This window comes from Gordionus sp. m RMFG-2023, chromosome 2 (genome assembly GCF_954871325.1).
Source record: "Gordionus sp. m RMFG-2023 chromosome 2, tfGorSpeb1-WG-v2, whole genome shotgun sequence".
NCBI lineage: Eukaryota > Metazoa > Nematomorpha > Gordioida > Chordodea > Parachordodidae > Gordionus > Gordionus sp. m RMFG-2023.
In genome coordinates this window covers 17,630,713-17,657,463 of record NC_088776.1, presented here as the reverse complement: position 1 = coordinate 17,657,463, position 26,751 = coordinate 17,630,713, and the positions used below count along the sequence as shown (strand labels likewise).

Sequence of the window (26,751 nt, the reverse complement as noted above, 5' to 3'; positions counted from 1 at the left end):
TGGCAAATATTATTTATCAATATCAACAATATAGAAATTAATATATTTGTAATGTTTATTAATCAGGGAAAAGAATAGATTTTGGTCTTATTGTTTAATTATTATTTAAGTAATATCCTCTTAGATACATAACCTAACCCCCCTTAGATGTTTCAAAGCCAAAGTAGATTCTGTTTTTCCCCTTTTAATACATCATTTGTAATAAAGAATAATATTCTTGTTAATGTAACGTTTAGTATTATCCACAAATTTCTAAATAAGTCTTTTTATAGAATCTATTCTCAATTACAGCTGATTGGATCACGATAATAGGTACCACATTTTAAAAAAATTGTTAATTATATTCCGATTATTTTATTATAAATATGAGGTTTGTTATCTTTTTTTGTAATGATACTTATTTCAAAATTTTGCATATTTGCCTAAAAAGATTTAATTTAATATATATTTTTTGAATTTTGCTTTTTACAATTTCAAAAATTACTAAACAGCTGTTTTTATTATAAATTTTAATTTAAACTATGTTATGAATATATATATATATTTATCTGCCTTTATAAATATCTATGCTATTTTTCTAACCAAATGTTAGTACTGTAAACCAGCATAATATAATATAAGAGCAACCCCCTAATCCTAGTAAACAAAGTACCCCTCCCCCACCCTAAAAATGAATCAGCAGTATTTATAAAATTTTTAATCCCAGCCCACCCACACCTCCCTTTTCTTTAATTACACACTTAAAAATAATTTTAAAAATCATCTTTATTGCACAATTTAAATAAATTATAACTAGAATAAAAATAATAAGGTATTGCCTAATATATTGCAAACAAATCAATATATTTATGGTGCATCCAAACTCAATAAATGAATTTTACCTTACCTGTCCACTGCAAAATTGGTGTTAAATGCTTACATTTTTTATAATTTATTTGAGTTTGGAAGTACTCTAAAAAATAAATTATTTTTAAAAAAGGAATGAAAGGGCTAAGTTAAATTAAAATGCTAAAAAATGAAATTAAATATTTTTCTCAAAAATAACTAAATTAATCATTTTTATAAAGTACAAATATATATATAATATTATCTATTTCTGTAATGAATGCTTTTTCTATTGATGAAATTTTTTAATTTTTTAGAAAATGATTTTCCATTCTGGTTGAGATTTAATCAGCTTGATTTTGCTCATTATTCTTCTCCATTAGTATTAATGGCATCAGCATCCATATTATGGATAGACTTATATTATTTCATACAGATAAAAACACTCAGAATTTTTAACGTAATTGATCAGAATTAAAAAGTACTTAAAGCTAAGGATTTATATTAAATTTCATAAATATTTTTTAAAATGAAAGATGATTTTACAAAGTAATAATTTTGATTTTCTCAGAAGAAATTCCAAATTGCTCAGAAATTTTTGCTAAAGTATTTTGTTCTAATTAAAGTTAATCAAATAAATTGTTGAGTTTTATTAATCTATGCTTTCTGGTCTAGATGATGAGTTAGGGGGGAGGGGGGTTCTTTTAGCATAATATCTTGTCATAAAGCTAAAAAAGATAAATTGATTACATTGCTACTTAACAATATATGTCATCAGAATAGGTGGGGCAGGATAAATTTTTTAAACTTAATATTTTGTCAGGGGTATCAAATAAAAGTGAATAAAAAGATAAATTGATTAAACAACTCAATGTCACCAGCATACTTGTTGGGGGGGGGGGGTTTAATTTCTTATATATAATATGTCAACATGTGCATCAAATGAAAGTTAATACAAAGATTAATTGATGCTCATGCATGAGTATGTGCCCTGGTAGGCGTGGGGGGGGGTAAAAAGTGCATTGTAAAATATCTCAACATGGGTATCAATGGAATATAATAAAAAGATTAGTTGTTTACATTAATGTTCATCTCTCCAGGATGTGTTATGGTTCGGGGATGGGGGGGGGGGTGTTTAAATTTTCTCATTAAAGTTGACATGAGTATAAAGGGAAAGCTAATAATGAGATCAATTGATTACATTAATTTTTGAAATGAGGATGGGGGATTGAAAATTTTCTAATATAATATCTCAAGATGGGTATCAAATAAAGGCTAATAAAGATCGAGTGATTTTATTTATATTCAACGCCTTAGAGTGGATGGTAGGGTTGGATGGTAAAAAATATCCTAGCCTAGCATAATATATCGATATGGGTATCAAATGAAAACGATCGATTGATTACATTAATGCTCATCATTTTAACTCTCCAGGGTGAGTGCGGAGGGGTTAAAAATGCTAGCAATATTTCGATAAGGATCAATTTATTATATGGAAGAGTATTCAGAGTGGGATGGAGAAGCTAAAATTCTAACATAATATTTCAATATCCATATGTTATAAAAGCTTATATAAAAATCTACTCATAACTTTGTAATTTTTACTCATGACTTTCTAACATTTTAAACATGGGTATTATGCGAAAGATTCCTGAATGCTTAATTTTCCCATATTTATTTAACCAAAAACCATATTTACAGATCAAAACATTTACTATTTAAAATAAACCCTCGTACCAGTCATTTTAATTTTGAGGAACGGGCAAAGACTACGACAGCGGGGGATAGAATATGAGTAATATCATTATTGAAATTATAGATGCAGAAGTCCATGGAAATCGGAAGAGGCCACTATATTTTTTGAAAATTTAATCGTATACAAAATCTAAAATCAATAGTACTAAGGAAAAATATTTCTGTGCAATTAAAGGGCTCGTTCTGAGTTTTTCATATATTTTTCTGCGTTAATTTTTTAATATGAACATTTAAGTTTTAAAATCTGAGCATTTAGTATTTTCAGGGCAATCAGTTGTTTTTTTATCTTAGCATTAAGAAATAATTATGAGCATTCGGTATTTTTTCTGAGCATTAAGACCATGTCCTAGGTTGGCTTAATACTTAATAGCTGGCTATTTAGCCGTCTTTTAAGTATCGATTAAATTATCAAAAAAGCAAAAGAAATAATTAAAACAAAAAAAAGGGAATAAAATACGAAAATTAGCAATGCCATCAAATACTTAAAATAAACCAATATAGGGTGTCCTCGATCAAATACTTTTTTAGCTTATAACAAAAAGCAATTAGGTAACAAAATTAAGCCGACCTAGGAGACCTAAGTATTTATTCTGAGCAAGGGTTTCTTTTGAGAAATTCTGAGCGATTAAATAGGAGCCTTAGAGGATATATGTGCTTTTCTTTAATAAAGGTAATTAACTAACTTTATTTTTTTCTGAATATCATGATTATTATCATCAGAATATACCATATTTTCTTCCAAACTAGCTTTTTTAGTACAATTTAACAAGCAAGATAAATCATTAAAAATATTTTAAAAACCATCTTATTTTTTTTTAAACTTATTCTTTCTAATTGTTAATAATCTTTAGGATTTAGTAGAAGACAATATAATTTGTTTAATAAAAAAATTACCTCGCCGTTATTCTAATATGTGTAATATTTTTGATCGTTACTATTTCAGTTTTTTTATCTCGTTAAATTTGAGACACATTTTTTTTCTAGTATGGTGATGGTCTTTCCATGTATCGTCCTTTATATTTTGGGATGCGCAGTGATTTATTAACATTTATATATTTTTTGGTAAACACTTCTGGGAATTGTTTATTGGAAGGAAATAAGGATTAAGGATGAAATGGATTTAAAATTTTGAATAAATGCATACCCCTTACCAAGAAAAGTATCCAAACTCCCCTTTTCTGATCCCCTAATCTTAAATTAGTCACGTTTTATATAATAATTTTTTGATAACTAATAAAGAGATGGGATTTATTTTTGGTTATTGGGGTAAAACAATAAAGGAAATTAAAAGTAATGCCCGTGGATGGAGAGATATGACTACTCAAATTTGAAAAAAATGTGAAATATTGACATTTTTGATCAGTGATTTCTCAAATATGGAAAAAGATCATAGAAAACTATAAATGGCTTTATCTCACAATATAATTAAATGATAATTTTTACTCTATGAAAACAAGTCTAACCAGGAATAAAATGTCAATAATCGATCTCTCGTAAAAAAGGCAACTTGAATTCCTTTTAAAAATTTGGCCAAATATAGCCTTTTTATATTATTTTATAGGCATGCAAAAAATAATAATCTGTGATCTCAAACATTATTTGAAATATTTAATATTATTTAAAAGGAATATTTATTAAATTTTATTTTTCCTAATATAAATTTTTTAATGGTAGAGGTCTTAAAATTTATATGTTTTTTTTTTATCACTATTAATTTACAAATATGCGTGGAATGTAATCAGCATATTTTTAATTATTTTAAATAAACAAATATCAAGGGTTCAAACCAAAAAAAATTCCATTTTGATTTGCTTTTATTTATAAAAGGACTTTTAAATTATTTAGAATAAAGTTTGGTTTATAGTGGTTAAATAAATAATATTTTAGGTCTTTTAGGAGCAGAATTTTTACATTATTAGTGTGTTTTGTTTTAGTTTGAGCCTTAAATAAACCTATTAAGAAATGAAATTTTATGACAATTTATTAAATAAAATGTTAAGTGGAATGAATTATTAATTTTTTAAGACTTATGAATAAAATATCTCAATAGATTCTGAAGTAGGTATTGTTCTGGTTATTAAAGTTGAACGATACTAATGTCTGTTTTTTAAAAGTTGAAGATCAATTACGTGATTCCCAATTTTACATTGATCTTGGCTATTCCATGACACGAGTAACATTTATCTAAGTAGCGTTGTACGAAATAAATTTTAATAAGAAAATAATGTAAATTCTCTATTTAATGACATTTGTTATAAATTTCTTGCATTAATAATTAATTTTCAAGTTATGTTGCACCGTGTTCCCGGTGCACTTGATTAAATACAATTAAGGCCTTATGATGAAACAAATTTAATAAAACTCATTGAGTTTTTGTTTTCATTTTTATATTTGATATAAAATTCTTTTAAATTATCAACGTTTCAGCTCTTGGTTAGGAATATGATTTTTTATCATTCATATAATTGACCACATTCCAGGGATAATTCTCGAATTCTTATAGAAGTTTTAAATGTTTGCTATATCAGCAAGTAATAACTTTTTTCTGGATTTCATATTTAGGGTAGATAAAATGTCATTTGATAACGAGTTTTTTTTGATGACAGGCAATGCATTAGATTCAGAAACAAAGTCCAGGACTTAGGAAGAATTAAAATCAAATTTTCTCATTTCATGATATTAAGTCTTACTAAATTTATCCTTGAATTTGTCGATAATATTATCCTGAAGTAAATTTTAATACTCCCTTTATAATCTAAAATGTTTCAAAAACTGTTTAAGATCACAAATTAATTTTTTTAAATGCTTTAAAATAATATAAAAAAGTTTATTGGCAAAATTTAAAAAAATTAATATGCTGTTGAGATAGATCAATTTCCGTCACACTATTTCCGGGTTAACGCCATTTTTTTAAAAAAATTTAAGATATCTTTTGAAATCTAATATTATGAATCATCTAACGCCGTTTCTACTTTGCTATCTTAGATGTGAAATTTAAGTCACTAGGAATTGTCTGTTGATTTGACATGGAATTGACTATATAATTTACTTCACCTTTGTTAAAAGTGGCTTCGAACCGGTTCTTGAAAATTTTAAAATGAGATCTAGTTCCGGTTTTGATTTCTATAAATTTTAAAATGGGATCTAGTTCCGGTTTTGGTTTTATAAATTTTAAAAGTGGGCTTCACGTTCTAGTTCCTAAATTTGTCCCGGTTCCAGATTTTGATTCCAATCTCCTATGTGTTCACCTCAGTAGTAGATCAAAATACTTTACATTATACATGTTTTTGTTATAATGCTAAATAAATAGGATTAAAGGTTTTTAAAAAATTTCACACAAATCGAACACAAATACGATACGAATAATTTATTCGAATTGATATTTGTGAATATTATTCGAATAAATTAATTATATAATTCGTAAAATCGGGCTTTACAACTAATCAAAATTGATATAATATAATTAACGTGAAATGAACCCGTTAAAAAAAAAATAGAATTTGAATGCATTATTGGATGAAGTTATGTAAGATATTTACAAATTTATTTTATACCAATAGGTTATATTCTTTTTTTCTTCAATTACACTATCTTTACTACAAACTCTCAATTCACCTGCCTATTATCTTCTTTTGCAATTTTGTTTTTATGGATAATATAATAAAAAAATTGATAAAATTTTACAAAGGTTTTCAAACTTTAAGGAAACCTAAATTTCACAAATATATTTTGGCCATATTTTTATTTTTCTATTTAAAAAAAAAGAAACTCATTTCATGTTTTTCAATAGTTTTAAAAGTTTTCGTATAAATTTTTTTATGTTTTTGATACAGTTTAAAAAATATTAATTTTGATTATATAAAATTCAACGACTAAATGCTGCCTAACGCAATTATTTATAAAAAAAACAAGTTCCTTTTTAAAAAAAACACTACAATTATCTTAATATACACAAAAAAATCATCACTTTTTGAATGGCAGGCGTGGCTTAGCAGATTAGATTTGGACTGAGGTAAAATAAGTGATTTCAACTTAGGGTTGATTCTAGACCGGAGACAATTTTTTTTCTAAAACCATCCTCTTGGACGCCATTAGCTTAGGAAAGAGGGTAGGGGTAAAAGGTTAGAAAGAGTCGTTGGTTAATTACTATATATTGTTACATGCAACAAATAGAAATAGTCAACTTAATCCCATAACCATATCTACAAAATACATTGTTTTTTTTGAATAAGAGCAAAATATTTTCTCAGTTTGAAAATCAAATTGGTTTTTTTAACGGATTTCTAAATTTAAAAAATATTCTTGTACTGTTTTAAAGAAGCCGTTGAAATCTAGAGAACTTGGAAAGGTGATAAATTTAAATATTGTAATTAAATATCCATTTTTTACTGGTAATATTTAACTTAAACAAATTATACATTTATAACCTAAGAGATTTTTAATATAAAACTTAAACTTTAATATTTAAAATCAGATCCTTTTTGAATTACCAGTTTTTATATTTTCTAAAATGAAAATCAACGGCCTAGTTCAGATGCAATATTACAATTCGGTTCAATTCAAACCTTTATTATAGGGCCGGAGTGAAAAAACATTTTTTTCCCCAGTATATTTCTTTGACCTTTACTATAATAATTATATTTTATTACATTTACTTCATACAAGAAACAAAATAAAGTTGATCATTCATTTTGAACTTTTGCATTTAAAAAAAAATGTATTATTATATTATACTTATATTATAAGTGGAAAAGGAAAAGAAATAAAAATACTGCATTTGTTTTTATCTTTGTTTTTCGAAAAAAAAATAAAAAAAGTACAATTTAAATGATTACCTTTACCTGCATAGTGCACATATTACATTACGTCTCGAATTTGGGGCATAATATAATTATATTTATTAAATTTTATAAATTATTATCACAATTCGTATTTTTCTTATATCGATTTACTAAAAAATAAAAATTTTTTTTTTATTATTCACTAAAAAAAGGGGGAAAAAGGTGAGATTTTTTTGTTTTCAAGAATTATTACATGATTAAGATTATATTATTACTTGATGTTGAGAGACATTATTGAATGAATATTCAAGATATTTTTAGTATTGTTATATTATTATTAATACGTTTGAACTTGAACACATATGTAAATCAATTTATTATTTTTTATAAATTTTGCGCAAATAACTTCATTGTTTAGCTGATGGTCATTGCTTGTGATAATAATGTAAACTCATCCAAGATTCCGGTTCTCTCCTTTAACACCAAACACCCACCGAAAAATGGGTTCATAGATATTAGACAGAGTTCGATAATCTCCATTAACGATCGTTATAACCAATCTACTTCAGCGGCTAAATTTGACTGTCGGCCCATAGCCGTAACATACAATAGCAGAAATAACCATATATCCTCTATTTACAAACGAGAGGATAATAATATTCATGATAATATCATTGTACCTAAGTGCTCTTCTCAAACCACATTAAAATGCCTTATCGGATCTAGACATAAAAATGTGTTTAATAATCATAAATGCCCCAATCATGATCAACAGCAACCTCAGATAGGTAAAACAACCCTCATTAATAAGCAGGCCAACTCAAATTACACTTTGGGGTCTACCACAAACTCGAACGCGATCTCTATTAATAAAAATCAGACCATCGTGACTTCTAAACGCCCTTCTTTCCTCTTGCCAAACCTTAAAATCAAACCTTCTTCTTTACTCATCAAGTCAGAATCGTCTGTTAAAAAGGAGTGCAAAAATATTTTCAACAACAAACGCGAAATTTGTACAAATACGGGGCCCAACATCGAGAATATTAAAAAATATATTTCAAAAGATGCCGATTACACTAACGGCGATAGCGCGCTACCACAAGAATCGAAAAACTTGAAACACACCACAAATAATTCCTCGACAAAAACCCAATCGCTATCGAATCCTTTTTTGACTCGAAAATTTTTCTCCTTTCGTAACCCGAAGAAAAAATCTAATCCGTCTCATTTTTGCAAAACCGAATATAAAACCGTCATTACCGATATTTTACCTCGCAAGAATTATCACCCTACTGGGACTGATGAAAGTTCGTTGACTGATAATTTTGGACAAAAAGATAAAGTTATAACATTCAACAATAAGGCCACGTTTTATAAAAAAAATAATATAGAAGAATTATTGACTCGAAGCAACCATAGTTTAAATAGCGAAAATACTGAGTTATTAGGTGATTTATCATGTGGGTCGGCTAAAAATTTCGAAATGTTTGAAGCAAAATATTTTCCCTCGATCCACGAATATGCTTTAAATTCGAGTTCTTATGGCGATGATAAGAAAGAAATCTTTAATAATGTTGGGCGCGAATTTAAAAGTCTAGATAACGAGTATTTTATTGACATTAACATAAATTGCAACAAGTCGTTATCAACCTACCCTAAAAATGGTCTTATCAAAGATTTTAATGGATCAGCTTCGCTAACAAATAACGATGTCATCGTCACCTCCGTTTCTTTAATACCGGCTAAACACTCACACCCTTTCAGTTCTTCTTCAGTGTCATACAACAACACTCCCAACTCAACGTTGCCCATGGCCTACTACATTCCTCTCGACAAATTGTCACCATCCTATTTGGGACAAAAGGCCACTCCGCCCGGGGTCAACGCTCATTATACTTTAGCTAAGGGCCATTTTTCTCGCAAACCCTTATCGAATCATATCGAAAATAAGCGTTCCGAACAAATATTTCGATTACCATTTCATGATCATTGCCATAAAAAAATAGATAATAATGATATTAACGAGTTATCAGACATCCTTCTAAAGCTTTTGCCTCCTCCTCCGTCTCCCACACCTCCACTTTTATTTACTTCATCTCACAATAAATCGACCGATATGATCATTTCTACAAATTCAAGCGATTCTCACTACAATAATAACTTTGATCATACCGTTCACAAATTTGCTATGAATAAATGCGAATTTGGCTCGTTGCTCCAAAGAACTAACAAAAATTACGCTCAGATCTTACCGCGTAATCATTCCTTCACCTCCTCAAACATGTCTACAACTAAGGATATGGCTGTCGACACGCTGGAGTTAGAAAGTAACGGCGGCAGCTTCGAACATGCAGTTGATTTGCAAACTTTTGTTTTTCATCCTGAGAAACAAGAACATTCATACATTACTGATTCTAATATGGCTAAGCCCAGTCTCAATTTTTTTGTATCACTCAATGATAATCATTTAAATTTTGAAGGTAAAAAAGACCCAAAAAGTTATGATAATTTAAACAATCACAACTATGAAAATGATGACGAACATCACATGGTTAATAAAAATATATATTTATTGACTTTAAAGAAAAATTTTTATTTACAAATTTATGATATCCTATTTTTCGTTAGAATTAACACTTGTACAAAATAATGGCGTTCATTGTCTCTTATCATTCAAGCATGTGCTAAAAGCTATTTTTTTTGAAAAGCATTTTTTTAGGCGACTAACTATCTACTAATTTATACATATGCAACAATTTGATATAATTAGGTCAAGTTGTACTAATTATTATAAGTTCGTCAATTACAGCTAAAAATAGAGCTCATCGTTTTGATATTAGAAAACCCCGTTATAAAGCATAAACAATATTAAAATTTTGGAAGGAATTCTTAAATTAAATTTGACTATTTTTAATTATCATTGTTATTTTATAGAAGGAATATAAAAATACATCACAAAATGATAGCTTTTAGATTTATTTGCTCATTATTTTGGGATGTTATTTTGGTCGAAATTAAGTTATCTCCAAAAACTTTTCCTTAGCGTCTTTTTGATTAAGAAATTAATTTTAGTATAACTAAATGACATTGTATTTTTTTATAAATCGCTCTCATGTAAAATTGATAGAAACCTTATTTTAGTTATTCATAATAAATCTACGAATTGTTGTCTATCGGTATTTTATTTCAATTTTTTAATTTTATGTTAAGCTAATTTGTAATATATGTATAATTTATTTTAAAAGCATAATGATTCACAGTTAATAGAAGAAAATTCTCAAAAGTTATTTCCCAAACCCAATGGATCTTCTTTAACAACATTTTTGACTCATAAAAATAATGATGAATATGATAAGTAATAATATGTTATAAATCACTTTAAAATATTATTTATGCGTAAAAAAAATATAAGAAACGGACAACTTATAGCTTTATTAATCAGCCAGGGTCATTTGTTGGATATGGAAAGGCGAGAAAAACAAAGAATCATAACTGAATACGAGGTTTTATTATATTTTTCATAAATATTATATACAATTATTATAACATTTCTAGATAGATCAGAAATCTATAAAATTTTATTTATTCTTTTTAGGAAAAAATTCACGATTTAACAATTCTCATTCAGGATATTAATCAAGTTATTACGAAGAATTAACTTATACATTATTTTCTCTATATTCTATTCAATTTTTTTTTAAAGAATTTATCTATGAATGTCAGAAATTCTAAACACACTGATCAGAACAATTCGTGCACCCAGAATTGCCAAAATGTTAATTATCTATCTGACGTCTTAAATTCGGTCATGGACCAGCTTGCCCAAGCCTTCAAAAATTATAGGGTAAAACCCAATTATCTTTTGAAATAAACTACTATTTTATATTGCAAAACTGAGTTCTTTTTATTAGGGTTTATTTGTTAAATTTAAATCCAAAATTCGTTAAAATAATTAATCTTATTATCTTTGTCTACCAAAAAAATGAAATTTTCAGTATCTTTAAGAACCAGACAAAACAAATAATATAATTATCATGATCGGATTGAAGTTTCTGGTAAACTAGCTTCTATAGCTTATTTTATCTAAACTGGTATAAAATTGAAGCATCTTCTTATAAATAAGGGATTAATTTATCGGCTAAATTAAATTATCATCACCTTAATAAAATTTTTAATATTAGCTTTAAATTTTTATTAATATTATTGTATAATAGTTTCTCAAATATTAATATTATTAATATATAATTATTATTCGTCTATCTCGAAGAAAGTAAAGTAACTTCAATAGTAACTTTTTTGAATTGCGTTTTACTATATTTTTTTTAAAAATCAGCAATTATTTATTATAAATTATGTAGTAAAGCGTGCAATTTGAACTCTATATTTAATAAACACAAATTAAGAGATATATAAGTGAAAATTTCTTTTTTAAATTAAATTTAAAAAAAATAATTATTTTTGGTAGATTTCGCAGATTTTGAAAACATAATTTTATTTTTGAACTTTCAGATAAATTTAAAAGGGTAAGTGTTTTTTTGAAGGGGGAGGGGTGATTGAAAAGGGTGTTGTATTAATTACATAACATTAAAAGATTTAATTTTAATTATGTTCTTATATTATAACATTATATAATTATTTTTACCCTAAATTTTTGTGAATCGAATTTAACCTAAATGTCTTAATATGATTTTTTAATTTATTTTTGGAATGTTTTTTTAAAAAGTATGTTGAAACAATAAATTATGCATGAAACATGAATACGATCAATATCAAATTAATTAAACAATTTTCCATTAATTTAAAATCAATTTTTTCTGATAAAATAGTTTATTGATACCTGATTATCTTAATCTTTTATTGTTACAATATGTGACCTAAAATTATTTTTCAGAATAGTTATAATATCTTATTAATAGAATATAATACCGGGGCCATAATTCTTAGTTTTTTTTGTTTGTTAAAATACCTTAATTTATTTTTATTAATTTAAATTATAATTTGCCTTTTTTATCGTGCTCAAATTAATTGAGTATTTAATATTTTTATAATATAACTAACTTTGCGATTCGTATTTGATGAAATAAAGATTTTAAAACAAAATTTTTATAATTGATTTATTTAAAAAACCACCTATTAAATTATTTCTAATTTTTTATTAACATTTGGAATCTATTTTTTATACCACTTAAAAAAAGGTATGGATAATGTTAGCTAAAAAAAAGGTAATTTTAGATTAAGGCTGTACCGATATTAAATATCGGATCGGCTCCGATATTTAGCGTTTTCCAAAAATATCGGATCGGGCCGATATCTGTAAAAACCGATCTGATCTTTTTACTTTTCTTTTTTTTGTTATTTTATGTATATTTATTATACATTCATATTTTCTAAATATTTTTTTTAAACAATAAAAATGCATAACACCTCTTAAATTTTATTTATTTTTTTAAATAGATTTAAAGTTTTTTTATAAAAATAGAAAGGAACACCCAGCCAATTTTATTATTTATACTTTAAAAATAAAAGAATTTTTTTTAATATGGTATCTGAATTATGGAAATATTTTACAAAAGAAAAAGATAATTTTTTGCAAAATCGTTATCTCCATTCTAATTTCACGGGTAGGAATAATGAAAAATTCATTTAATACTACCAATATCCGAAAACGTTTTTAAAATTATTGTAGAAATAAAATTAAAAATATTAATTTCTTAATTACATTTGGTTCAAAGGAGGGTGGTGAAAAATCAATATAAATATCAGTATCGGATCGAGTTTGAATCAATATCGGATTGGATCGGTGAAATATATGTGGATCGACACAGCACTATTTTAGATGATGTTAGCTAAAAAAAGAAGGCAAATTTGAATGTTAGCTAAAAAAGATAATTTTGAAAATAGAATTGTTTTTGAATCCCCTAAGATTGTAAAAGCTAGTGACGCCTCTGAGCGCGATAATTAGGCGATCGAAGAGTCAATATTATCATATTGATACCTTTTTCTATCCAGTTGTATATAAGAATTGTTAGAATTTTTTTTTAAATGGGAGGGAGAGAAGGAGGTGATAGTGAAATGCCTTTATAGTAGACTTATTCAAAAACGAATACGAATTAGGGTTAGCAAAAATAAATCGATTTATTAGATTTAAATCAAAATTTGTAACTAAATTAAAATACTTTTAAAAAATATGCCCTAATAACTACAAAGGCAAAGATACTAATAGAGCTTATCTATTTTATTAAATTTGTTCTCCTATGAATAAAAACCATTGTTAAATTAGCAATATTTATAAAAACGATTTCAATTTAAAAATATTTGTAATGTACATATTTACATCTAGGATAAAAAATAATAGAAGCATTATATATTAAAAAATATTGAATAATTATAAAAATTATGGGTGTATTGATAGCATAATAGAAGCATTATATATTAAAAAATATTGAATAATTATAAAAATTATGGGTGTATTGTTAGCGTCAACGTGTTTTTTTTTGCACTATTTTTCAACTTTAAATCATTTTTTAAGCATCTGATTTTACCGGAAATATATTCTATCATGTTTGGAATACCTACCCTATGAATTTTAGACATTTTACCATGAACCTTTTTTCCATCGATTTTTATTATAATTGGCTCATAAGATAAAGGTAAAATTATCGATAATTCATAAGAGAGGTATTCTAAACATGCCGTAATACATTTCCAGTAAAATCCGATTTTTAAACGCGCTCAAAAATTGATTTTAAGTTGAAAAAATAACATATTGCCAGAAAAAATACATTGACGCTAACGCATATATAAAAAATTTTTTTAAAGAGTGGTTAAAGAGGTAAAAAAAGACTACAAAGAAACTTAAAAAAAGAGTAACAATATTGAAATGACTAAAAAGTATTCTATTTATCCTAATAATAGCTTGATTAAATTAATTGTAATGTTAACAAAATTAGATTATATTTTGATTAAATTAAAAAATTCCCATTAACTAGATTGATATTTATACACTGTAGAATTATTCTTAGAATTATGTAGTGTTGTAAACGAACGCGTTCGTGAACGAAGTTCGTTTTTTTGAAAAAAGGTGATGAACGGCGTTCCTTTTTTTTCGACGAACTTTGAACGTGAACGCGTTCCTTTTCTTTGATGAACGCGTTCAATTTTACGTTCGTTAAATTTTAAAAACACTTTTTATTTTTATTTATTTGAAAAATTAATATTAATCCGCATTTTTTAACAAAAAAGTCTTATATTTTTATTTATTTGAAAAATTAATATTTAATCCAATTTTTTAACAAAAAAGTCTTATATTTTTTAATCAGCTGTTTTTACTTTTTCATATTGCAATTAACGTACCATAGTGCTACTGCTAGAGAAGATAAGATTAAAGTTTATTAATTTGAATATTTTATATTTTAATTTAATAGATTAGCATTTGCATGGATATAAATATTTCATCATCAGATTCTGAAAATCAAAATTCAATATTAGATAAATTAGAATTACCATGGCCCAAATATCAAAAATATTTTACTGTTTTAAAATCAATTCCGAGATATCCTTTTTTGACGAGGAAGAAGAGGGCAGATTGGAGGATGATAACATAGCTCAATTTTTTGAAACAATGGATAAAACATTAAATGTTTTTAATAAATTCCCCCTTTTAAAAGAATTGTTTATCAAGTATAACACCGCAATCCCTTCATCTGCCCTTGTTGAGCGAGTTTTTAGTATAGCTAACGCTGTATTAACTGACAAGCGTTTATGCCTATCAGATGAAAATTTTGAAAAGCAATTATTATTAAAAATTAATAAGTATATTTTTTTATAAATTTATTTTTTTTATCGCTCTATTATATTGTATTTATAATTATATTATCAAAATAAAACTATTATTTTTTATCATGGCTAATAATATATTGTGTTGAAAAATATAAGGCATTTATTTATATTAAATTAAATTTTAAAAAAAATTTATCATAAAATTTTGAACGTATGAACGCGTTCATGAACTTGAACGCGTTCCTTTTTTTGAATTTGAACGTGAACGTGTTCGATTTTTGTCAATGAACGTTGAACGCGTTCGATTTTTTTAAAAATGTTTACAGCACTAGAATTATGGAATAAATATTTATTAAACGGGACAACAAATAAATTAATGAATAAAATTTTTATTTTTTTATTTTCAAAAAATCGCTGACAAACATCGTGTCTATAAATGGTACAATATATAGCCAAAGCCAACCACTGTTTAAATGTTATATTAAAATCTATAGTATTATATCAAGCAATCAATTAAATCTACATGATAACACGGCAACTTATAGCAATACAATGTTTATACTCCTTTATAGGAGGATATGGAGTGTTATCATTCGCTGTTAATTGATTTAATTTTCCTTCTTTGTTTATTTTGACCTAATTTTGAATAAAAATTACTATATATTTAAATATGTATGACTAATTTTTAAGGTGTGACTTGGACTAGTGCTCGTAACAATCTGATTTTGTACAAAGGCAACCTAGTGTCAATTTATAAATAGTCGTTTTATGACCATTTCCGGTTTTTTATAAAAAGCATTTTTTCTCTCTATTAAATTTTCTGTCATATTAAAAAGCTATTATAGAGCTATATAATAAAATTTAAATTATAGTTTTAGCTAAATTATTTTTTGAGATATATAAAATTATGAAATGTTTAGAATTTTTACGTTTTCAAAGGTAGCCATCTCAGGAAGTAACTTGAGTTGATATCTAAATTTTATATTTTCATTAGTTAAGTTAATATCATAATATGAATATTTTTAAAAATTGAATGGAATCGGGTTGAGAATCATGCTATTTAGTTGATTTAATATGAATTTAACATATACTTAAAATGTATGTTAAAGCAAATCATTTATTAACTTTTATTATTTACCAGATACTCATAACGACTAATTAAAAAAATGAAATATTCACAAGGAAAATTAAAAAAATATATATTATAATACTTTTTGAACTATAATATATATAAATAGTAGGCATACACCTGAAAATACCTCTACCCCTGAGTAAGCCAATGTGTTTTATAATTAAAATGACAAATTATTAGCATTTACATCAAAATAATTATTATCGAATTCGACATTGGCTTGATATTGAAGATGTCAAAACGTAATTATTAAATCGACAACCCCTTAATTATAATTATGATCCCCACTACACTTTACAAATATGCCATTATCACAAATTTCATTCCATAAAATTTACATTTCTGTGTCTATGTTATCTGTCTGTCTATATAATATAAATATATTCATGATATCATATTAACAATGATAAAATAATATAGCATTTATCTGAAGAAAATACAAAATTACTAAGCATCATAAATTTGCAGCAGAACATGAATTTATCAAATACAAATTTAATTTACCCCAAAACCTCAAAGATGCAAGTAATAGATTAAATTTTAAATATTTCTTTAAAATTGCCATATATTATAAATATTTTTTAAAAAATCAGATGCCAGAAAATATTTATCTCAAATTGATGGAAGATATAAAAGAGGAAGAAAGCCAAAGGCTTAATGAATCCGACAATATAATCATAATAGAGGACAAAATACTAGAATTGGGAGACAAGGTAAAATCCAGAACTCAATTTTTTTTATACTAAAATGATCGGTTTATTCTCCATTAGATATACTCTTATGAAGACTTAGGGAAACCTTGCCTGTATAAAATTAACTCACTAGAAAACTTCAGCTTAGATGAATCATCAGATTGACAATAAATTTATTATCAAGAACAAGAATATAGGCTGAGTTTTAGACTTTTCGAAATTATTATATTTTACTAACTAAATAAAAAATTTTTTTTAAATTCCTCACAAATATAAATTAAATATGAAAATTGAATTGTAAAATTATTTTATTATACAAGTCGACAAATTTGATAATATATTATAATAAATTAGTGTATAAAGGCCTAAAGCATTGAGTCACCTGACTTCACTTTATAAAATTTCTCTGGAAATCTCTAAAAAAATATTTCGTGTTCAACAAGAATGTTGACAAATTTAAACATTTTTTATAAGGCATCAAAATGGAATTGGTGTGCATTCCTTAGACGTTCCACAAAATCCTCCCTCTAAATATGTAAAATAAAGGATAAAATTTTACAATAAAAAAACAAATACCTTTTCTTTCCAATGCAATATAGCAATAATCATGCCCAAGAATAAACAAGTGGCTATTAAAGTAGCTCCTATTTTTATTATAAAATAGCTCGGCGTAAGTAAGAGGATGTGTTGCCACCTAGATCAAATATAATATGGGTTTAGATATTGATATTAAAATAAAAGCCTTATTATATATTATAAGAACTAAAGATTATAAATTTAACGAGTGTATAATTAATACCAAAAAAAATGATATAATATGATTTACTTAGAGGAATCATTGTTGGGATATGGTATTATGATCATTTGTGAATTGGGAATTATAGCTGCCCAATTATGGTACCTGGCGGGCTATAAATATTTTTCATAAAATAAAAAATATTTTTGTAAGTAAATATTTCACTACCTTATTGTAGGGTCTAGAGAACCCGACTTCCAGTTTATCGATAAAATTGGGTCTCCTTCCTAACCCAAATATGACGTAAGGCAAATTTAATGCAAAATGAGATGTTTGCATCATTTGGCAACCTATAAATACAATTTTTTAAATATTTAATATATAAAAAAACTCATGGCCTGTGTAGGGGCATCTTTTGAATAGGTGGTTTGATATTTGACTACGGCACCTGGAGGAATTATTCCATATGGCTATTATTTAAAAAAAATGATTTAAATGGTTTGAGTTATAATCATTTTAAAAAAAATACCCTGGAATGCAATTTACAGTCTATCCAGCATCTACCATTCAAAACTAGATTTTTTTAAAAAATAAATAATTAAATTATGTTTTAATTGTTATATGTTGTATAAACATTTATATCGTTTTTATTAAATAAGAATTAGTATCAAAAAAAAACTTAAAAAAATAAACCTAATGTTTTGACAAAACTAGCATCCAAATCCATATTGTTTTTGAAAGCCTGAATTCCAAATCCCTTCCATTTTCCTGCTGCATTGTCTTTCCAATTTTCAACTAATATATTACTTTCAAATTCGCTTACAACTACCAAAATATCTAATAAACCTATAAAGTTTAAATATTAATTTTTATACAATTAAAATTTTGAGAAAAGGAATATAAATTTTATAACCTCCCCCCCCTGATTTTTGGGTATTACACTTTTATTTACAAAATAAATATAATTTATATTCTAAATATGCCGTAAGGGGAAAAGCGCCGATTTAAAACAATTTTATAAATAAATAACATACCATCATTGTAGATGTCGAAAAACACCGCAAGTACAGGGTTCTGAATCAAGTGATCATTATTCGCTGTAAATGCCGATCTTTCTTTAAGATTATCGTCATTTAGATTAAAATTATTATCAGGAGTGAGGGAAGTCGGGATCAATTTGAGTTTTCGGTCCAAAAAATTACAAATTTCTGGATTAGATGTATGTACATCGCTTTGGTCGAGGATATCCGGTATGCAGGGAATGTTCTGAAGAATAGCAGGGGTTCGGATAAATTTTTTCTCGATTCTTGACAAGGTTTTTTTTTAAAAAATATTGTAGTAAAAATTTTTTTTTAAATGTCATTTTTACTTTTTTTAAATTAGAAAAATGTTTAAGATTACTCGTGCAAGGCTAAGGTTATTTATTGTAGCTTACCTATTACCATTTTTGACTATAATTTCGGACGTTAAAATTAAAAGAACATCGGGATAACCGTCAAAATTAAAATCTCCAATACTCATTCTGGGCGGAAAAGCACCGGGAGGAAAATTGGTACCAACAATACCATAATTAAAATCAATCATATATTTGTTTTGTGTTAAATTTTTGTCCCATTCATAAATGTAGACCGCTTCCCAACGACCTATAAAATATTTTTTTTTTAAAGAACATCTTAGATCTATTAAATAATTGTTATAATATCACCATTAATTGAATAGTTAAAACCATATCTTTATTAGGGATATACATTTACCATGCCTTTACATTAAAAAAATCTTAAAAAATAATTTTAATAGTAATGTATGGGCTATCAATTTACCCATATAATATAATAAGGTAAGTATAATTGTATGTTGTGGAAAGATCACTATTTTTTATAGCGTATATTAGTTATCAAATTCAAAAATAATTATTAATCTCCCTAAAGATGATATATATATATTAAAAGGTATAAATTTATTTAGAATTTAATTTTTATAAAGTAACAAGGAAAATTTTATTTTAAACTGGTCACCGTATGCATAAATATTCGCCCATTATGTTTTTTAAAAATGAGCGATTAAATACTATGTTGCAAACGCAAATAATGTATTTCAAATGGAATCGTGAAAAGTGCAAATTTCCATTTGGCTTGAAATACATTCTTTTTTTACAACCGCCTTTGAAACGCTCAATTTGTAAAAGCACTATGCTATGATCCAAAATGTTGGCATATGTTAATTTATTTGTCCTATTTTTTTAAATTAATAATTTTAATTGTTATTTTTAATCTATTTTTGTATTTTTGAGCCCAATATTCCTAAATTTTCTTATATTTAAATGATAAATCCTTTTTTCATCTTTACCTCATTATAATTGCAGGAAATATATTAGGCCTGTCCCAAGCGGGAAAAAAACTAAGCTCCCTAGGAGTTAGTAATTTTTACAATCCCATAATTTTATGGAATATAATTAACTTATCGTTTAGTATATAAGTTATAAAATTTAATCTTAAGAAGTATATTATTATTATTACTTACCGACTTTATTTCCCCAATTGGAATAAGATAAAGGAAAAAAGAATAGTTAAAAATAACAAAAAAATAGAAAATTTAAGAAAAATGACTGCAAAATAAAAAAATCTGATTTAAAAAAATAATCAATGAGAAAAGATACAAAAATATATTAAATAAAATGACATAAAACTAAAGATATCACAAAAAGTTATAGAACACAAAAATGACAATTCAGGATTATAAAAATGACAATAAAAAATATAATAGATATGGATTTCCTTTTATGGAATTTTTTCTTTTTTGATTGTTTTTTTGATGGGGACTTTTCCTTCTTTGATCGGACTTTTACCTTTTTTGAATGGGAATAATATCAATGCAGTTCTATTTCTTAATGCTAACAAGATGACATGATTTCTTTTATATAAAATTTGAATGAATGTGTAAATTCAAGGTTGCCCTATTTAAAACTTTCATTACTTTTTGTTATATTTGTATTCTGAAACCACGCCAAAATAGCCCATTCCTCACACATTTCAACATTCAATGAGCCACAGGCTAGCATTAAATGCTTCATATTGGCTGCGGCATTGAAATCTACGAACAATGAATGACCCGACCTAGTTATTCCATATCTTTTATCCAATTTCGAATCGGTTATCCAAAAATCTTTCCCCATGTAAATGTCTTGCCTAGTAAATTTTCCATTCTAAATTTTTTGTTTATTTATTAAACATTTTTATAAATACCTAATTCAGTAGATAAATATTTAAATAGGCATATATTTAAATCACCGTTAGAGAAGATTAGGAAGTAGGCCTGTCAAAATTATTTGATTCACATTCAAAATTTACAAATAATTTTTTAAAAAATTGAAAATAAGAAATTATCATTATTCGTATATGTGTTAAATTTTTTTTATTGATTAGATGGGACAAATTAATCAAATATTTTATTTTTTGATAATATTTATTTTATTGATGGTGACTCTTTCCAACACAATCAAAATTTTAAAAATAGAAAATCAAAAGATAAAAGTGAGATTATAATATAAAAAATATTCAAGCACCGATATTTAGCGTTTTCCAAAAATAACGGATCGGACCGATACCTCGAAAAAACCGATCCGATCATTTTATTTTTCTTTTTTTGTTTAAATTATTACTAAATAATTTTATTTTTAAACAATGCAAATGCATAACACTCCTTAAATTTTATTATTTTTAAAAATAGATTTATAGTATATTTTAAAAGTTTGTTTATAAAAATAGAAAGGAACACCCAAATTTATTTTAAATAAGAACGCCAATTTTATTATTTATACTTTAAATAAAAGAATTTTTTTAAATATGGTATCTGAAATATGGAAATACTTTACAAAAGAAAAGACAATTTTGTAAAATGCGTTCTGTGGAAATCTAATTTCACGCGGAGGAATAATGAAAAATTCATTTAATACTACCAATATTCATAAACTTTTTTTAATTAATGTAGAAATAAGAAAATTAAATTAAATGCATAATTCGATTTTTTGCTTAAAAAATATTGATTTCTTAATTACATTTGGTTAAAGGGGGGGGGGGGGGTGAATCAATATAAATATCGGATCGGTTTTGAGCCATCGAATTGATGAAAAAATGTGGATCGGCAAAGCCCTAAAAAATATCGAATGCTTTAGTAAAATTCATAATGTTTTGCAATGCTGTAAAGTAACATCGTTACAGAGAAAAAAATGAAAATGATGACAAAATTGCCTTTTCTTTTCAAAGCGTGAAAAATTTTGATATAGGTACAAAATTATATATTTTTTTATTTATATTTTCCCTACTTTGCAAAATATTGTCAAAATGTAGTTTTACGTTACCTTAGAAAAATTGTCTACTTTTTTATAATCATAGGATTATGTATCCATTTCTTCCAACATTGAGATAAAATTTTATCTGCCTGTCATGTTTTATATAATTTATTTCTCATAGATTTAACTCATATCAAAATTTAAATACATTTATTATTCAAAAATATCATGAATATAAAACATGATATAATGGTAATAAATCATACCAAATAAACAATTTATAAAAGCTGTTATAAAAATTATATGATTTAATCTTTACTTAATACTTTGGTAAAATAGATAAACATATTTCTTAATATTATTATCAAGGACTTATCTTCTTCTAGGGTATTTTGCCTATATCATTGGTCTCTATAGACATTATAATATTTTAAATCAATATTTAGAGTAGGATGGATCCAAAAAACAAATATTCAATATATAAATTTGTAAAATTTAAGTTCTCATCTCATGTGACATTTTAGTTTTTATAAATATTATTTATTTTTTTTATAATGGAACTAACTTTATTAATCCATCTTTCAAATTGATCAATATTGCGTGTGGGGCTTTGTGAAGTAATAAATATATCTATTTTTAAAAAATAGAATGGTTTAACATATTTTAATCAAATATTTTAACCTGGAGTTAAATCATCATTCATGTCAATATAAGCATTTGAGTTGGGAATAGACATTGGAAATAACTCTTCTGTTGTGACTAAAATCTGATGGAAAGTGCGATCAGTGCTGCATTGTTATTTAATGAGAGATATATATATTTAATAAATTAAGAGGTGTAAAAAAAGTGTTTAAGATTATACTTTGATATCCAATAATATCTTAAGTTATCTTCAAGAAGCTCAGCACAAATATCAGGTAACATGTCACCATTGTAGCTTAAAAATAATCAAATAGATTTCAAATGATATATTTCCAAAATCAGCAAAAAAAGGTTGCACTAAATATGTTTTATAAAAAAAACTATAATTGAAATCTAGTAATCATTTATAAAAGTGTGTTTCTTAGTTATATTTTGGGAATTACTCTATTTTATGACTTTCATTTAAATATTTTTTTTATATAATTCAATCATACTCAAAAATTAATGGTGAATCTTTTATTTTGCCAATTATTTCAGTGTGAGATGCTATAAAAGTAAATATATTTAGCTATAAGTATAAAATAATATTTTTTTACAAAATCCACTGATATTTCCCCAATAAATTTGCAGATTATATGAGAGGGGAGGGCTTTTATTGTTAGACCCCAAAATTAGTAATACATCTTGCACAGAATCTCCATCATAGTCACCAGGAACAACATTATATATAGTTTGATTAGTATGACTTTTATACATTCATAAGATCATTTAAAATATATTACCTTAAATCAATAATAAAATATGATGTTATAAAACGAAATTTCTTGTTTTCATTAAGATAAATATTTAATTTTGTACCTGTAATAAAATATAAATATAAAGAACTTAAATTATATATAAATTACCAGTTTTATCAATTACAAATAAATCTACATTTTTATCTGAATTTAAATCTGAAAATGCTGATAACAAACCTTCATTGCCAAATGAGAATAACAATGCAGTAATATTTGTAAATACACATCCGTGTAGTTTCAATATAGCATATATAAATATGAGGATAAACATGTATTGAACATATTGTTAAGATAAATTTTTACTTTATCATGGCCGCCAAGATTTATGAAGCGAGAAAGTATAAAATACTTTGGCAGTTAAGAGAATATGTCAGGAAAGCTAATTTTTCTTTTATTGGTTGATATTACATGATAAATTTGCAACTTCTATGAGATATATAATTATGATGCATATCTTTTTAAATTATCGACCTTTATTATTTAAAAAATTATATATCGCAAGATTTTAACCTTCATTTTCCAGGTTAAGTATATAACTTAATCACACTTTTTTAAGCAATAATATTAAAAAATTATTTATTTTTATTCACACTTAAGGTTTTATTTACAATTCATAATGGTTCCCTATATCATGGGTAATGTGAACATTTTTTTATGAATAAATCGTAATCCTAGGTCTTACTATATGTCATTGACTCAGCGACTTTGTGTTTGGGTGTTATAAACTTGGGATTTTATTAGATATTTAAATTTTGATATTTGCAATTTTAATATTTGAATTCCCATGATTACTTAAGAGTTTTATTACATTATTTGTGTCATGGATTATTTTACACTTCACTTTTTAAGGGCATACACAACAGAGAAGTGTTATCTCGAAAATTTCTTAACGTGTCTATATAGTTATACATATATAGTGAAAATAATATAGCGAAAATTATTTCGTGAACGATATATTACGAGATGGTGTTATTAAACGGCTAAATATGAGTCGATTAATAAAAATGGATAAGCCAATATTTTATCCCACGCAAGTTTGAAGATTTTGGTCAAAGATAGCATTAAGGTGTGGACCTTAGCAAAATTTTTAAGCTTAGGCAATAATATTTTTTAAAAATATTGAGGTGGCCGTTTTTAAAAATCGGCTCAAATCCAGCCGTTTAACAATAATATCACGAAGATAAAACCGCAAAGTTAATATTGTGAATACAATGTGCGAAGGAATACCGCGATAACTGCACATTAACTATTTATTTTGAAATATAATCTAAAGATTTAGGGAAAAGATCGATTCAATAATAGATTTTTAATTTTCTTTAACCATAAATTTATATAATACTCGAGCTTAAAATTGATTAAGATAATATTATTTTCATTTGATGCCAAAGTTTGAAAGTTAGAAAGTTCCCCCACATAATCTAGACCCGATGTTTGACATAAAAAAAACAAAATTATTATTATCCTCAATTAAGATCCTTGCTATGATTTTTGCTTAATGGCTTTTTTCAAGCCTATGTACCCCACCCCCATTCTCCTGTATTAACAAATTCCTAATGTATCTTATAAATAGTATCAAAACAAAATCAAAATTTTGAGCTGTAGGTAGTTAACTTATATTGGCGTTTTAACAATCCTACCCATGTATAAAAGTTTGGTCTTACAAAAATCTGAAATCAACTACCCTTTTCCGGGTTGAGGTTGAACCCCCCCCCCCCATCCTCCATAACCTCCGGAAATTTTTTTTTATTTTTAATTAAAAAAAATTTTTTTTATATATATTGTGAATAATTTCATTTAAAAAACGGTTTTTATTTAGAAATAAAATAATATATACGATATCAAAATGATATATATTTTAAAAAGACATATAAGAATTTTTACTTTTAAATGATAACATGATTTAAAAATATATTATATGAACTAAAATATTTAACATCTCAATTCATGTGAGATATCGGATGCTTTAAAAGCCATCTATGAATCAAAAGATATCAATATCTAATGTATCGAATAAAAATTTTTTGATATTGTTACAACAGAGCAAGAATAATTATAATAATTGATGCAATTATTTGGTTAGGGAGGCAGGGCTTATCATTAAGAGCTCAGAATATCTACTAGCCCCTTAACACTTACATACTCTTCTCATAATGAAGGGAATTTCAAGGAATTGTTAAAACATTTATGCAATAATAATGATAACTATATAAAGCTTTTTGAAAGCTCTGCTAAAAATGCCACCTACCTTAGTACAAGTATCCAAAATTAAATAACATATGCAATAGGTTCATATTGAAATAAATTTCTAGAAAAGTGAAAACATCACCATGTTTTAATGTTTTGGCGGATGAGACTTCGGATGTTGGTAACATAGAGCAATTAATCATAGCAGTAAGGTTTATTGATGTGGAATTAGGTGATTTCAAATGAAGGAACTCTTTGTTCAATTTATTGACTTAGATAACACTAAATCAAAGACGATAGCCAAAGAAATTTTAGCATACCTTCAAGACCTAGATTTAAATATAAATCTAATGAGGCCAGGGATATGATGGAGCTCCCTCGATGAATGGTCACGTTAAAGGGGTGCAGTCAAGAATTAAAGAGTTTTATAACACAGCTCTATATGTTCACTGTAGTTATTATTGCCTAAATTTGATGATATATAAGGCATGCGAAATTTGAAACATCCGGAACAGTTTACGTTAAAATATTTTAATTTAATTGGAATTTTTTAGATTTTATTATGTATTATAGATATCTTTTTATAATTCTGATATATTTTTCAAATAGAAATAATATCCTCGGTTTGTGACTTTTTCACATCATTCAAGAAGAGACAGTTTTTTATCAGAACGTTTAATCATATTGATTCAAATAATCAAAAAAAAAACTAAAAAGTTTTTGTCCAACTAGATTTATTGAAAGAAAAATAATCAGTAAGACATTTCATCAAATTATATGAAATTATTTTTGCAGCGCTCGAATCCTATATCAAGCAAAGAAAAAGATTTCGTAGATTCTGAAAATCTTTTTCTAGCTTTACGAAGCCACAATTTTCAAAATCAATTCAATATATATATTTTTTATTTAATTATACATATGATCTGATTTTAGCAAAATGCTACAAAAAATTGATTTGAATTTAAGGGAGGTTATGGGCAAAGGATATTGTTGAAATATTAACAAATATCAGAGATAATGTGGATGAAAATTTCATTAAATATACGAGAAAGTAAAGAAGATCGCTAATATGTTTGGGATTGAAATTTTTAAACCTAAAGTAGTTTCTAGACAGTCCAATCGCTTAAATATTGATGCATC

The 26,751-nt window shown here is 25.8% G+C and overlaps 2 protein-coding genes across 3 annotated transcripts; one reads left to right on the top strand and one right to left on the bottom strand.

The window, feature by feature from the left end:
• The first annotated feature begins 271 nt into the window (after positions 1 to 271).
• LOC135925368 (protein PF3D7_1417600-like) lies at positions 272 to 17,306 on the top strand. Its single transcript, XM_065460644.1, has 9 exons — positions 272 to 312; positions 7,780 to 9,912; positions 10,607 to 10,716; positions 10,774 to 10,864; positions 10,957 to 11,001; positions 11,065 to 11,205; positions 16,693 to 16,797; positions 16,866 to 16,985; positions 17,043 to 17,306. Exons 2-9 carry the CDS (start codon positions 7,783 to 7,785, stop codon positions 17,127 to 17,129), a joined length of 2,829 nt encoding a protein of 942 aa, XP_065316716.1. The 5' UTR covers positions 272 to 312; positions 7,780 to 7,782; the 3' UTR covers positions 17,130 to 17,306.
• LOC135925369 (T-cell immunomodulatory protein-like) lies at positions 17,269 to 23,740 on the bottom strand. Of its 2 annotated transcripts, XM_065460646.1 has the most exons (18): positions 23,605 to 23,713; positions 23,536 to 23,559; positions 23,413 to 23,488; positions 23,227 to 23,375; positions 23,125 to 23,176; positions 22,851 to 22,925; positions 22,670 to 22,776; positions 22,554 to 22,618; positions 20,674 to 20,902; positions 19,136 to 19,343; positions 18,735 to 19,006; positions 18,394 to 18,546; positions 18,230 to 18,273; positions 18,092 to 18,170; positions 17,929 to 18,050; positions 17,791 to 17,873; positions 17,541 to 17,658; positions 17,269 to 17,491 (listed from the first exon to the last, which is right to left on the bottom strand). In XM_065460646.1, the coding sequence occupies exons 1-18, from the start codon at positions 23,696 to 23,698 to the stop codon at positions 17,432 to 17,434; spliced, it is 2,010 nt and encodes a 669-aa protein (XP_065316718.1). In that variant the 5' UTR covers positions 23,699 to 23,713; the 3' UTR covers positions 17,269 to 17,431. The 2 variants fall into 2 exon arrangements, with proteins under 2 accessions (XP_065316718.1, XP_065316717.1); XM_065460645.1 differs by having other exon boundaries at positions 23,536 to 23,740.
• Positions 23,741 to 26,751: the final 3,011 nt, after the last annotated feature.

Bases quoted from the DNA above. Each gene is read 5' to 3' on its own strand.
- LOC135925368 (XM_065460644.1), top strand. From the start codon at position 7,783: ATGGTCATTGCTTGTGATAATAATGTAAACTCATCCAAGATTCCGGTT. The intron at 9,913-10,606 runs GTTAATAAAAAT...TTATTTTAAAAG, and splicing joins ATGATGACGAACATCACATG to CATAATGATTCACAGTTAAT. The intron at 10,717-10,773 runs GTAATAATATGT...AAAAAATATAAG, and splicing joins AATAATGATGAATATGATAA to AAACGGACAACTTATAGCTT.
- LOC135925369 (XM_065460645.1), bottom strand. From the start codon at position 23,698: ATGTTTATCCTCATATTTATATATGCTATATTGAAACTACACGGATGT. The intron at 19,007-19,135 runs GTAAGCTACAAT...AACCTTGTCAAG, and splicing joins ATAGTCAAAAATGGTAATAG to AATCGAGAAAAAATTTATCC. The intron at 18,274-18,393 runs GTTTATTTTTTT...AAAAAAATCTAG, and splicing joins TAGTTTTGTCAAAACATTAG to TTTTGAATGGTAGATGCTGG.